This window comes from Nycticebus coucang, chromosome 7, assembly GCF_027406575.1.
Source record: "Nycticebus coucang isolate mNycCou1 chromosome 7, mNycCou1.pri, whole genome shotgun sequence".
NCBI lineage: Eukaryota > Metazoa > Chordata > Mammalia > Primates > Lorisidae > Nycticebus > Nycticebus coucang.
Window position 1 is genome coordinate 110,634,197 of NC_069786.1, and position 16,000 is coordinate 110,650,196.

At 33.8% G+C, this 16,000-nt stretch overlaps 1 protein-coding gene across 1 annotated transcript in view; it reads left to right on the forward strand.

The window, feature by feature from the left end:
- The window catches only part of SPAG16 (sperm associated antigen 16), a 996,461-nt gene that overhangs the window by 65,083 nt on the left and 915,378 nt on the right, over positions 1-16,000 (forward strand). The window contains exon 9 of the mRNA XM_053597632.1: positions 3,271-3,380. Coding sequence (XP_053453607.1) covers positions 3,271-3,380 — 110 coding nt within the window. The remainder of the gene's footprint in view (positions 1-3,270; positions 3,381-16,000) is intronic.

A 16,000-nucleotide genomic window follows, 5' to 3' on the forward strand; every position in this document is an offset into this window, starting at 1 on the left:
ATAGGGGATAATATATTTTATGGTTTATCATAGGAAACCATACAAATTAAATTTGTATGAACTGTGAGGAATTGGAAATGTTGGTGAAATGAATGATTATGAAATCTGACTTCAGAGCTTTAAAGAGAAAATAAATGCTATATATACTAAAGCAAATTACCCCTTAGTTCAGTATTTTACAATTAAGAGTATAGCAAAGTACTCCTTACTATACTATATATACAGTAGAAAAAAGTACTCCTGCTTCTTACAGTTTAAGTGTTGCTCTCTAAGTTTAGTATTTTGTTTCTGACCAGAATTGTAATAGGAGATGCCAAGTTCGTGTGACTATATAGACTATATTGTCTAATTGAGGAAAAGTATCTTTTCAAATATAACATCTTTCACTTTAACTCTGTTGCCTTTTTCAGAATTCCTATTAGATGTGTGCTTAATCTCTCCATTTTAGTTTTCATATGTCTTAATCTCTTAGATATTTTCTATTTATTTCTCTGTGCTAAATTGTAGACAATTTCTTCAAAACCTTTTTTCAGTTAAATAATTCTCTTTTTGGTAGGGTTTCAGCTATAAAGGAGTTAGGGACTGACACAGGATAGGTGCTTAGAAAGTATTGGTTAAATGAAAGCAATCATGTGTTTGACATTTAGCTGGGGTCTTGAGTGTGTTTAGTTAACTCCAGTTGAATGAGTGCATACATGAAGGAATGATTGAGTAGGTAAAATTAGCACTTGAAGATGCAATAAACAAAATTTCTATAAATGAAGTGGTGCATATTTATTTGGTGTTTGTTTTATATCTATTGAGGAATTATGCATTCCTTAAATTTTTGATTATACTCAAGTAAAATTTGGGAAACAGCACAGCACCAGTCAGTATTACAGGTCTTACCATTAGTAAGTGTTAGATGGTAAATATGAGGATATTTTCATGGAGACATAGACTTTATTAGGATATCACTGAGCATTAATAAGTGACAAATGGCTGGGTGCAGGGGCTCACGCCTGTAGTCCTAGCACTCTGGGAGGCCAACGTGAGTGGATTGCTTGAGCTCATGAGTTTGAGACCAACCTGGGCAAAAGTGAGACCTGGTTGCTACTAAAAATAATAAAAACTGAGGCAAGAGGATCGCTTGAGCTCAAGAGTTAGAGGTTGCTGTGAGCTATGATGCCACGGCTTTCTAACCAGAGCGACAGCTTGAGACTCTACCTCAAAAAACAAAAAACAAACAAACAAAACAACAACAAACAAGTGACATATGGAAGTTGCATCTTATATGCATCTAACTTTGAAGGCCACATGAACTTTAATGTCTCAGCCTTTCATTTTTCTACAGATCTGCATATAAGTAAAACTGATATTTATTTGGTGGAGATTAGAAAGCATGTTTTTTCTTGCTGCATTGAGAAATAATCGAGAAGCATTTTGCAATATTAAACTCAAGTTTTGGTTCCAAATGTATAACTTCGTAAAATCTTATTAAATTGTGTATTTTCAATTTTATTTTGCCTGTGGAGCAATAAATGTATACATAAATCAAGCCCTTTTGGATTTTCCACTTTCATTTATTATTCCTATGAAATTTGTTAGTTTCTTTTTATTTTATTCCTCTTGTTTTTTTAGAGACAGAGTCTCACTTTGTTGCCCGCGGTAGAGTGCTATGATGTGACAGCTCACAGCAACCTCCAGTTCTGGGGCTTAGGTGATTCTCTTGCCTCAGCCTCCCGGGTAGCTGGGACTATAGGCGCCCACCACAATACCTGTCTATTTTTTTCTTGTTGCAGTTTGGCCCGGGCCGGGTTCTAACCTGCCATCCTCCGTAGATGGGGCCGGCGCCCTACTCAATAAGCCACAGGCGCCACCCAATTTTATTCCTCTTATGAATAGGTGCTTGGTAGTGTTTCGCATGCTACATTGGATATGCTTGTTTGTCTGTTGGTATCCTGGGTTTCTTCTTTTTCTTTTCTTTCTTCTACATATTGCTATGTGAATTTCTAGTCTCATATACAAAAGAGAACAAAAGGTAGTGACATCACAGGGCCACTGATACAATTGTGAAAATAATACATGTGAAATTATTCAGAACAGTGAATGTTACACAGTAAAAGATAAATGAGGTATAAATGCTATTTAGTATAATTTTTATTTGTTATTATCGGGTTGACACCCCCAGTCTTTGAAGAAGAAAATACAGTAAAAGAGAATTAGAAGTGATAATTTCTCTTAATCTCAGCAAGTTGTAATTGTTGCCTTTTCTCCAGACTTTGGTTTCCTAGATGCCATGGAAGTCCAACTTTTAGCAGGACAGGCATCTGAATACCCTTAGATGTCTCTCAAGTACTTTCATGTGACACTGGGTTATGGAACATTCTCTTTTTATGTCATTGTGGGGTTATTTTGAGGATTTTCTCCTTTGTCTATAACTGGTACCAAATAGAAAAATCAGATCAGGAAAAAAACTAAAGGCCAGGCTATGCTTCTCTGCCTTTATGAATTCTTTAAGAGAGCCATGACATTGAAATTATCAGACATTTTGTTTTGTCATATATTCTCTATTATAAATGTAGTGTTACAATTTGAAGCATTTAATTGTTTGTTTCATTTACGTTAGTGATTTTATAACCTTATTTATTTTTTTTAAATCAGCTTGCTGTTTAGAGTTACAGGTGGAAATATGTGAACCTAAATATATTTCTGAACTATGTATGAAAAGAGGTAAAAACGAAAGAAAGAGACTTTGGTTGTCACACTTCCTCCCTCAGATGGTTCCATTTGGACAACTCCTTTCTTCTAGGAGAGTTGGGGGACCAATGTTACAACTATAGTGGAATAGGTGTATTACTCCATTTTTCTTTTTTTGTTCTTCTCAACTTTGAAAAGCATAGACAATATTTTATTAATATAATATTCTATTTAAAAAATATTTTTATTATGCAGTTTAACTTGGGAAATATGTCATTTCTTCCTATTCTCTCTTTTGACCCTTTTTAACTTTGTTTATAAGCACACAAAACTTCTTATAATAAGAATTTGGATATAACGTGATTGTGCTCCTTTACTGGCAAGCCATGCCATTTCGTTAACCTTGTATTCATCTCACTGTGCAGTTTTGAGAACTAAATTTTGAGACTCTGCTTAAAACATTTATTATGAGTATCATTACTTTAATGCTTAAAAATAAACATATAATTAAGAGCTTGGTTACCATATTTTGGGTTATAGTTACACTGGTAAACAGTACAAATATTAAGAATAAATTGTATTGTGTTACAGTTGCTCACAGTTGTGAAAAAGAAAATACACCAGAAGGTCCTACTCAGAAAGGTCCTTGTGAAGCCCAGGAACAAAAGAAAAAGAAAACAAGGGCGAAAGATAATATGAAGGTATGATATTTATTTTTTCATTAATTCATACTCAACTCTGAGATGTGTATACTCATATAGTATCATTATTTTACTGAAAAAGGAAATTAGCGGTAATATATTCTAAGCTTCTTGATTTGTACATGGACAGTGGAGGTACTCAAATGTTACCATCAAGGCACACGCTTATTAGTGGCAGAGACAGCTCAATTCATCACTTCCCAGCCACTTCAATGAGATCACAGCCATGTTTATTCACCTCACTTTTCTTTTTAAAAATACCTCTTCACCCAATGACAAATCACTTCTGGATCATCTCTTGTTTTCTTTTCTGTAATATAATTTCAAACTTTTCTTAGTTTTCTTTAAAAGTAGATTGAAGTAGCATTATACCCCATTTAAGATTCTCCTTATTATCTTGAATATTTTTGCTTTGTAAGCAGACTGATAGTTACAATCTTCCGTACTAATTAAATAAAATGATGTTAAGGTAACTAGTCAAAGAGATCAAACTTAAATAAAATTACATAAAATCTGTGAGAGGTTTATTTGTAAGAATTGCATAAAAGTTTACTTAAGGTAATGAAATTTCTTAAAATTAGTTTTACCTTAGAGTTTTAAAATATCTGGCATTTGTTTTAAAATGAAAACGTTTATAATTATAATAACTTTTAGTAATAATTCTAAAAGAAAATAGATTTTTTTAATGAATTCAAATAATTGCCTTCACTTTGCTAATACCATTAACATTTTTTTTTCTCTAAGATATGCATTGGAATCTGGTATTGTATAAAGTATTCAAATAAAGACTAAACACTTATAAGTTATACCAAGGTTTTGATTATGATTTCATGATTTTCAGATTAGTGTTTTACTGTGCCTTTATCATCACTATTAATTTATGGATGATGGTATTTGAGGTAGAAACACAAAGTTAAGGATTTGGGGGGTTATGGTTGTGATATAAGCATTCTCTTTAGGTAGTATGTCATGTTTAGAAATGATTTGTTTATTTAAACACAAAGTCCTTATGGCTTGTAAGAGTTTACGTTAGTAATATAAAATTGAAATTTCAGTGTGAAAAAAGCTGCTAAAATATAAGACAAGTATATGAAATATTTATGCACACTATAAACTTTTTCAGTGTTGTGTTAGAATAATATAGTATCTACAAAATAATAGACAAACTATGCCCTTACAAGAAGGCTACAGTGAAGAATAAAGTTAATTCTCAACATCACTAAACAATAAATTTTACTAATATTTCTATCTTAATTTTTTTATAGTTGTTATAACATATAGCTGAGTTTCATTTATATTTTTAGTATTATTTCCTTTAGATGATACATATTGACTTCCTTCTGTAAAAAAGGAAGGCATTTAGAATATTTTCCCTGATTTGATCTGAGTTATATTATGCATATTGTCATAATTGATAAAATTTACCTTTTATTTTCTGTGTAAGTTAATCCTAAAATTTAATCCCATGAACACTATTTAAATGCATTACATCTAAGTAAATATGATTTATTACAGATTTGACTAATGTAACTAGAACCATAGAGAAGGGAAGAGAATATCTGAAAAGCATGAGTCCAGAGCCTAATTTAAATACAGTTTCACCTTTTCTCATTCCTTGGCTTAGACTCAGCCACTTGTTAGTAATTCTTCACATTGTTCTTCATGGATTGCTCTATTTTCCTAGAGTGGTGTGTCCTTGAGTAATTTTTTAAAAAAGTACAGGTGTTAAATTATATCAGTATTTTCACACTTGAAATGGGCTTATTTTGCCTTGTATTGAGTTAATATTTGGCTAGATATAGAGTTCCAGTTTTAAATTATTTTTTCACCAAAATTTTGAAGGTATTATTCAGTGTCTTAGACCATATCAACACTTACTACTGGCCTGCTCCTTGTTCTTTTGAGGGAAGTACTGAATACTATATGTAGTACAATGTATAAGAAGACCAGTATTTTGAAAAGTTAGGCATAACCATAAAACATATAAATCATAAAACAACTTTATTTATGAGACCAAATGACCCTTAAAGCCACTTAGTGCAAGTACTTTTACCCTTACCCTGGTATAAATTTATTTCAGGCTTTGTGAAAATTTAATCTGTGTACACTTTAGGTTGCAAAACACAATCTCAGATTAGTAATTCAATGTGTACAGCTTTATGTGATATCCAAGCCCCACATTTGATATAAAGTTTAATCTTTACCTAACCCTCAGCTGGGACATTCTTTGTGCTAGACCCTTTCAGTGGGGAAGGGGGATGATAATAGTTGTGCATGGTCCTTTCTGTTTCTCTGCCTATAGTTTGTTAACCAATAAGGTTGAGTTTGGAGAAGAGGGACGTTTAAGAATAGAAAAGTATGGAGTGGGAAAGGAGGGGAGGGGGGAAGTTTGATAGAGGGAGGTTAAATGACGGGACCACACCTATGGAGCATATCGCAAGTCAAAACTGTCAAGTGTAGATCATAAATGTCTTAACATGATAATCAAGTACGTGAGGTAACAGCTATGTTGATTGGTTTGATGTAAGCACGTCAGATTGTATAAAAAAGAAATCAACACATTGTACCCCACATATGCATAAATGTATTAATGATCTCTGTGTATATGACAATAATAAAAAAAAGAATAGAAAAGTATTATTTGTCTTGAGCTACCTTATAATGGTGTGGAGTTTTTTGAACATAGCAGATACAGGAAGCTGTTTTCCTGATGGACACTATCATGACTAAGTTTGGTCTCTCTGCTAGCTCCTCTAAGGAATTCCCTTTCCTGGACCAGTGCTTCCTGGTGGGCTGACCTCTCCATATTGACCCTAGTGGTATACCGCATAGCTTCTTTTTACTTGGGTCTCCTTCCTTTTTCAGGCCACTTTTATAGTTTGGATGTTTGTTCCCTTTAATCTCATATGGAATGTGATCTCCAGTGTTGGAGGTGAGCCTAATGGGAAGTGCTTTGGCTGTGTGTGTGTATCCCTGTGGAGTAAGTTAATGCTGTCTGGTTATGGGGGGTGACTGAGTTCTCACTGCATTCATTCCAATGAGAACTGGTTGTCAGAGAGCCTGGAAGCCCACCCTCTCTCTTTGCTTCTTCTCTTGCCTTGTGATCTCTGCATGTGTCAGCCATCCTTCACTTCCTGCCCGGGGTGGGTGTAGCCTGAAGCAGTCATCACATGCCCACTCTTGAACCTTTAAGCTAGCAGAGTCATGGGCCAAATAAACTATTTTTCTTTTAAAATTACCCAGTCTCAGACATTTCTTTACACCTACACTAAACAGACCAAGACATCCACTCTATTGGATATTTTTAAAAACAGCTGTAGAGCTACTTGGGAGGCTAAGGCAAGAGAATTGCTTAAGCCCAAGAATTTGAGGTTGCAGTGAGCTGTGATGCCATAGCACTCTACCAAGGGGTACAAAGTGAGACTCTGTCTCAAAAACAAACAAACAGCAACAATAATAAAAAAAAAAAACACCAAAAACAAAACAAAACAAAACAAAAAAAAACAACAACTGTAGGCCAGTATTCCTACTGGTATCACAGAGGAGACCTTGAATCCATTGTTCAAAGAGGACTACACTTCCCCAGTATAAGCTCTTTACCTTGCTGTTATAGACTACACATTAGGCTCTGAGCCACAGTTCTCTCCAGCTATGGGGAACAAACCTCAGGCTCCCCAGGAGATCCTGTTATAGACTGTGCTGGGTTTTGGACTATGAATATCCGCAAGGCTTGGAGAGGTAGAACTTAGATGAGGGCCTTTTCTAAAGTAATCTTCCTCACACATCCTCTCTGTTTTCATACTCTTTACCCTCTTATGTAATTGAAATGCATGAAAAGCGTAAGGGAATTAAATAACTGTTTTTAGTTAATTCTTGAAAAATTTTTTGCAAATGTTTTTAATACATTTTTGGTAATACTGAAGGTGTTGAATCCTGCTGCTTCTGTGAAACTTCTGATATAATTATCTTCTTTAAAAAAATTTTTATTGATACAAAACATACATATATTATTTACTTCTTTACCATTTTAAGTGAGCACATCAGTGGTAGTGAATACATTTATATCTTTTTTTGCCCCTTGTCCTCCTACTTCTCCCCCCTCTTTCATAGCCTTTCATAACTGCCAATATAGACTTCATTTTCATAAGATCTACTTTTTTCATTTTTTTAGCTCCCACATATAAGTGAAAATGTGTAATATTTTTCTTTCTATGCTTGGTTTTCACTTAATGTATGGCATCCAGTTCCATCCGTGTTGCTGTATATGACAGGATTTTATTCTCTTTTATGGCTTAATAACATTCCACTGTGTGTATAAATACCAGATTTTCTCAAATCCACTCATCCACTGAAGGGAAGTTAGATTGATTCCGTTATCATGGCTGTTGTGAATAGTGCTGCAATAAACATGGGAATGCAGATGCCTCTTTAATGTATTTATTTCCTTTTAATGGTGGTATTGCTGAGTCATATGGAAGTTTCATTTATAGACTTTCCAGGAATTTCCATACTGTGCTTTGTAGTGGATATACTAAAATACATTTCCATCAACAGTGCATGAGAATTCTCTTTTCTCTGTATCCTCACTGTCATTTGCTTTTGCCTGTATTTTTTGATACAAGCCATTTAACTGTGGTGATATATTGGCATTGTTGTCTTGCTTTGGATTTCTCTAATGATTACTGATGTTGAACATTTTTTTCATATATCTGGGGCCCATTTGTATGTTTTCTTTAGAGAAATGTCTGTTCAGATCTTTTGCCCATCTTTTAATTGTATTATTTGATTTTTTTCTTATTGAATTGTTTGAGCTATTCAAATATCTTAGTTATTAGTCTCTTATCAAATGGACCCTTTGCAAATATTTTCTCTCATTCTGTGGTTTATCTATGTACTTTCTTAGTTGTTTTCTTTGTTGTGCTCAAGGTTTTTAGCTTGACGTATTCCAATTATTGTTGCTTTGGTTGCCTGTGCTTTAGAGGCATCTTACCCAACAAATCTTTGCCAAAATCAGCCTGGAACATTTCTCCAAAGTTTTCTTCCATTAATTTCATAATTTCAGGTCTTAGATTCAAGACCTTAATTCATTTGATTTGATTTTATATGTAGTGATGAATAGAGTCTAGTTTAATTTTTCTGCCTACAGTTATCTAGTGCCATTTATTGAAAAGAATGTCCTTTCTCCATTGTAATTTCTTGGTTTCTTTTTTGAAGATGAGTTGGTTGCACATGTGTAGATTTACATCTGGGTTCTCTGTTCTGTTTCCTTGGTCTCTGTGTCTGTTTTTATCCCTGTACCATGCTGTTTTGGTTACTTTAACTTTGTAATAATTTGGAAGTCTGGTAGTGTGATTCCTCCAGTTTTATTCTTTTTGCTCAGATTATGTTGGCTGTTTGGAGTCATCTTTGGTTACCTATAAATTTTAGGAATATTTTTTCTATGTGAAGAATTCCATTGGTATTTTGATAGGGATTGCACTAAATATGTATGTTGCTTTGGGTTTTACTGTTTTTTGAAATGTATTGATTCCTCCAATCCATGAACATGCAATGTATTTCTATGTTTTGTGCCCTTTTCTATTTCCTTTATCACAGTTTTAAGAACTTCTCTGAGTATATTTATTTCTAGGTACTTTATATTTTTTATAATTATTATAATAGGCCTTGCTTTCTTGATGTTTTTCTCAGATTGTGTGCTAATGGTGTATATAAATGATACTGACTTTTTGCATATTGACAGTTTATCTTGCAACTTCACTGAATTTTTTTTTTTTTTTGCAGTTTTTGGCTGTGGCTGGGTTTGAACTCACCACCTCTGGCATATGGGGCCGACGCCCTACTCCTTTGAGCCACAGGCACCCCCAACAGGTGTAGGTGTGTGTGTGTGTGTGTGTGTGTGTGTGTGTGTGTGTGTGTGTGTGTATGTGTGTGAAGTCTTTAGTTTTTTCTGGGTATAAGATCATATTGTCTGTGAACATGGCTGATTTACTTCTTCCTTTCCAGTGTAGATGTTTCATCTCTTTCTCTGGCCAGGACTTCCAGTGTTTTATTGAACAATAGAGGTAAAAGTAGGCATCTTTTTCTTGTTACAGTCTTTAGAGAAAAGACCTACACTCAGCATAATGTTAGCCATAGGTTTGTCATAGATGGTTTTTATTACTTTGAGGTATGTCCTTTCTATCCGCATTTTGATGATGGTTTGTATCATAAAGAAATGTTAATTTCATCAAATACTTTTCTAACCACCTGTTGAAATAATTATATGTTCTTTATTCTTGATTCTGTCAATGTGGTGTATTATATTTATTGAATTGCACATGTTGAACCATCCTTGCATTCCTGGCTTTAGTCCCACTTGATCATGGTGAGTCATCTTTTTTGTACGCACTGGCTTAGTAGCACTTAGTTTGCTATTCGTTGAGCATTTTTACCTCTGTGTTCATCAGGGATACTGGCTGGTAGTTTTCTTTTTTTGTTGTATCCTGGTGTGGTTTTTGTATCAAGGTGATGCTGCCTTTGTAGAATGAATTTGAAAGTATTCCCTCTCCATTAACTCTTTTGAAGAGTTTGAGTATAATTAGTATTAGTTCCTTAAATGCTTGGTAGAATTCAGCCATGAATGTATTAGTTTGTTGGGTTTTCTTTGATGAGAGACTTATTAGCAATTATTGCTGGCTGTTGGTTTGTTGAGCTTTTCTATTTCTTCTTGTTCATCTTGGCAGGTTGTATATGTATAGGAATTTATTCCAGGTTTTCTAATTTGTTGGTGTATAGTTCATAACAGTCTATAATGATTCTTTGTATTTCTAACTCTCAGTTGTTATATCCTTTTTTTGTTTCTGATTTTATTTGGTTCTTATCTCTTTTTCTTTGTTAGTCAATTTTGCTTATCTTTACAAAAAAACAATTTTTAATTTCGTTGATCTTCTACATTTTTTGTCTGCATTTCATTTTTATTGTGTGCGATCTTTATTATTTCTTTTCTTTTTTTTTTTTTTTTTTTTTTGGCCAGGGCTGGACTTGAACCCGCCACCTCCGGCATATGGGACTGGTGCCCTACCCGTTGAGCCACAGGCGCCGCCCTATTATTTCTTTGTACTAATTTGGAGGTTGGATTGTTCTTGCTTTTCTAGTTCTTCAAAGTATGTAATTGGGCTGTTAATTTAAAGTCTTTCTACTTCTTTTGATGTAAGCATTATTGCTGTGAACCTTCCTCTTACTACCGTTTTTGCCATATCTTGTGGATTTTGATATGTTATATTTCCATTTGTTTCAGGAAATTTTTAAATTTTCTTAATTTCTTCATTGACCCATTGATCATTCAGGAGCATTTTTTTGGGGAGTGGGGGTCTATTTCCATGTGTTTGAGTATTTTCCAAAGTTCCTCCTCTTACTGATTTATAGTTTTATTCCATTGTGGTCAGAGATGATACTTGATATAATTTCTGTTTTTTTTTTTTTTTTTAATTTGTGCAGACTTGGTTTATGGCCTAATGTAATCTAGTCTATAAAATGTTCTGTGTGCTGATGATAAGAATGTATATTCTGTAATAGTTTAATGAAATGTTCTTAGTTGTCAGTTAGGCCTATGAGATCTATCTAGCATGTTTTGGTTTTTATCTTTTATTTATTTATTTATTTATTTTTTAGTTTGTACACAGCACTTACCAAGCAAGCTTTCCTCCTTTATTTTGTTTTAAAAATAATGATAATTTTTATCAGTATACACTACCTGAGAAGTCAAGCTTTTTTTTCATAGCACTTAAATCCTTTTTGACATAATGTATACTATTGATATGAGAACAACGAGACTGTAATTCATAATAATGTATTTTTAAAATTCTTATAGAATTATAGCTGTATACATTTATGGGGTGCAATGTGGTTATCTGATATACAGTGTGGAATGTTCAAATCAAACTGATTAACATAACCATTACCTTACTTACTTATGTTTTATGGTAAGGTATTTGTAATATTATCTTAGCTGTTTTGAAATGCACCCTTGCACTGTGTACATTAGGCAAGATCCCACCAAATGCCCTCCCTCCAATTGCCCTTTCCCCTCTCCTTCCCTCCCCCCCTTCTTTCTTAACTGTATTTGTGTTTTATCATTCTTATGAATGTATAAGTGATTATATATTGGTTTCATAGTAGTATTGAGTACATTGGATATGTTTTTTCCGTTCTTAAGATACTTTACTAAGAAGAATATGTTCCAACTCCATCCAGGTAAACATAAAAGATGTAAAGTCTCCATCTATTTTATGGCTGAATAGTATTCCACGGTATATATATACCACAATTTGTTAATCCATTCATGGGTTGATGAGCATTTGGGCTGCTTCCGTGACTTGGCAATTATAAATTGGGCTGCAATAAACATTCTGGTGCAAATGTCTTTGCTGTAAAATGATTTTGTTTGTATAGGTAGACACCCAATAATAGAATTACAGGATCAAGTGGTAGGTCAACTTTTTGTTACTTGAGAATTTTTCCATACTTCCAAAAAGGCTGTATTAGTTTGCAATCCTACCAGTAGTATAGAAGTGTTCCCTTCTCTTCACGTACATGCCAACATCTGCAGTTGGGATATTGTGATGTGGATGAATCTTACTGGAGTTAGGTGATATCTCAAAGTGGTTTTGATTTGCATTTCTTTGATGGTTAAGGATGATTAGCATTTTTGATGTGTTTGTTGGCCATTTGCCTGTCATTGTCAGAGAAGTTTCTGTTCAAGTCTCTAGCCCACAGAGAAATGGGGTTGTTTGTTCTTTTTTTATCGATTAATTTGAGTTCTTTATGGATTCTAGTTATCAGAACTTAGTTGGAATCATACTTTGCAAAATTTCTTCTCCCATTCTGAAGGCTGTCTGTTTGCTTTACTTGCAGTACCCTTAGCTGTGCAGAAGATTTTTAGCTTGATCAGATCCCAGTAATATATTTTGGTGTTGCTTCAATTGACGGGGGTCAGGAGGTCCTCCTCATAAAATATTTTCCCGGGCCAATATCTACAAGCATTTTCTCTGTACTGTCTTCTATTATTTTTATACTTTCATGCCTTAAATTTAAATCTCTTATCCAATAAGAATCAATTTTTGTTAATGGTGAAAGGTATGGGTCCAGTTTCAGTCTTCTACAGGTCGCCAGCCAGTTCTCCCAACACCATCTGTTAAACAGGGAAACTTTTCCCCAATGTATGTTTTGTTAGGCTTATCAAAGACAAAATGATGATATATGGCCGGGTTCATCTTAAATTCTCTATTGTATTCCATATATCTGCCTCTCTATTTTTGTGCCAGTACCATGGTGTTTTGATCACTGTAGATTTGTAATGTAACCTGAAGTCTGGTAATGTGATGCCTCCATATTTGTTTTTATTTCTAAAGAATGTATTGACTATTCAAGTTTTTTTTCTGATTACATATAAAATAAAGTATTATTTTTTCAAGTTCTTCAATATATGACATTTGATAGGTGCTTTGATAGTGATTACATTAAATTTGCAGATTGCTTTGGGTAATATGGACATTTTAACAATGTTGATTCTCATGAAACCAGTCATGAGCATGGTACATTTTTCCATTTGTTAACATTTTCTACTATTTACTTTCTCAGAGTTTTGTAATTCTCTTTATAGAGATATTTCACGTCCTTTGTTAGATAAATTCCCAGGTATTTCATCTTCTTTGGAACTACAATAAAAGGAATAGAGTCCTTGACTATATTTTCATTTTGACTGTTGTTGGTATACATAAAAGCTACTGTTATAAGTATTGATTTTGTATCCTGAGACACTGCTATATTCCTTGATAAGTTCTAAGAGTTTTGTAGCTGAGTCCCTGAGATTTTTAAGGGATAAGATCACGTCCTCCACGAAGAGTGAGAATTTGATCTTCTTTGACCCTATTTGAATACCCTTGATCCCCCTCTCTTGCCTGATTGCGATGGCTAGGACTTCCAGTACTATGTTGAATAGCAATGGTGACAATGGACATCCTTGTATAGTTCTAGATCTGAGTGGAAATGTTTTCAATTTTACTTCATTGAATATGATGTTGGCTGTGAGTTTGCTGTAGATGGCCTCTACCAGTTTAAGAAATGTCCCATTTAAGCCTATATTCTTTAGTGCTCTGATCATGAAAGAATGCTGGATATAATCAAAAGATTTTTCTACATCAATTGAGAAAATCAAATGGTCTTTGTTTTTTATTTTATTTATTTTTATTTCATTTTTTTCCTGCTTAATACAGGTAGTGCACGTTTATTGAAAATTTTCTTCACCAATAATGGTGAAATCAAGACACCAAATTACAAAACATGATGGCAGTTGATACTTATAAAAATAAAGCAAAGGTCTGTGTTTCACAGGTTTGTGCAAGTTTCCTTCAAATCTCAGAATGTCCTTTCATCAAAAAGGAGATTATGAAATCTGTGTCATTCCTCATGATGTAATAGTAAAACACTGCATTCCATTGACAAAAAAAAAAATAGCTTTGTATATGGTGAACTGTATTTATAGATTTACATATGTCGAACCAACCTTATAACCCTGGGATAAAACCAACTTGATCATGGTGTATGATTTTTGATGTGTCATTGAATTCTCTTTGCTAGGATCTTATTGAGTATTTTTGCATCAATATTCATTAATGATGTTTGTCTATAGTTTTCTTTCTTTGCTGTGTCCTTTCCTGGATAGAGAAATCAAGGTGGTATTTGCTTCATAGACTATGTTTGGGGGGATTCTGCCCTTTTCTGTTTTGGAAAAGGTTATGTAATATAGGTACTAGTTCCTCTTTTAAGGCTTGGTAGAATTCTGATGTGAAACCATCTGGTCCTTGACTTTACTTTTGGGGGAGATATTGCGTAGTTGTTGCTGCTATTTCAGTGCTTGATATAAGTCTATTCAAAATTTCTAATTCTTTCTGGTTGAGTCTAGGAAGGTGGGGTGCTTCCAGGTATTGGTCCATTTCCTCTAGATTTTCATATTTCTGAGAATTGAATTTTTGGTAGTAATCATTGAGGATTTTTTCAATTTCTGTGGTATCTGTTGTTATTTCTCCTTTATTATTTCTGATTGACACTATTAGAGATTTTACTTTTCTGTTTCTTGTTAGGGTAGCCAAAGGTTTATCAATTTTATTAATCTTTTCAAAGAGCCAACTTTTTGTTTCATTAATCTGAATGATTCTTTTGTTTTTAATTCCATTTAGTTCCATTTAGTTCTTTAATTTTGGTTAATTCTTTACTTCTGCTGGGTTTGGATTGTTCTTCCTTTTCCCATTGCTTGCCATGACACATTAGGTTGTTGACTTTCTTTTCTGTTTTCTTGATGAAGGGTTCTAATGCTATAAATTTCCCTCTTAAATGTGCCTTTGCTGTATCTCACAAGGTTTGATAGTTTGTGTCTTCATTATCATTTTGTTCCAAAAATATGATGATTTCCTTCTTAATCTCATCTTTAACCCAGCTGTCATTCAGCCTAAGGTTATTTAGTTTCCAAGACTTTGTTTAAGTATGAAGATTTCTGTTGCTGTTGAGTTCAATTCTTAAGCCATGATGGTCTGAGAAGATACCAGGAATAATTTCTATTCTTTTAAATTTGTTGAGTTTAGACTTGTGTCCTAAAATATCATAAATTTTGGAGGATGATCCGTGGGCTGATGAGAAGAATGAATATTCACTTTAATTAGGATGAAATGTTCTTTAGATGTCCGTTAAGTTTAAGTCCATTATTTTTTTGTTTAGTTTCTTCTTGGAAGATGTATTCAGAACTGACAAAGAGGTGTTAAAATATCCAGCTATTACATTGTTCATATCTCTAAGCATTTGCTTTATAAAATGCGGAGCATTCAGGGACAGCACATAAATGTTAATTATTGAAATCTCTTCATGTTGAGTTTTTCTCTTGATGAATGAGTAGTATTTGTCTTTGTCTTTCCTTACCTTTGTTGATTAAATCCTATTGTATCTGCAATCTGCAAATAAGATTGCAACCCCTGTTTTTTCTGATTTCCATTTGCCTGTATTATAGATGGCCATCCATTCACCCTGAGTCTTTTTTTATCCTTTGAGGTAAGATGAGTCTCTTGTATGGAACAGATACCTGGCCCAAGTATTTCTGTCCAATCAGCCAACCTGTACCTCGTAGAGGACATTTAAGCATTCACATTAATTGAGAGAATTGATAGGTATGGCGGTGTTTTGGCTGTCATATTTTTCAAAGGTCCAATGTAAATTTTTAATCCTTTCACCATTGTGGAAGTTAGATTTTGTTTGATAAATTCTGGGTGAGTTTACTTTGGAGGTAGACCATTGTGCTGGTCATTATGAAAAATGGGTCTGAGTATTTCCTACATAACCAGTTTAGTTATGGCAAATTTCCTTAATATGTGGGTGTCAGTCAGGACAGTATTTGATTTCTCCATCACAAATGAAACTCAGTTTAGCTGGATGCAGGATCTTGGGCTAAAAGTTGTTTTGTTTTAGAAGCTCTTCTGGCTTGAAAAATTTTGGCTGAAAGATCTGCAGTCATTCTAATGTTTCTCCTTTTGTAGGTAATGCTTTTCATACTTCTGGCTGCTTGCAGGATTTTTCTCTTTCATATTAACTTTGGC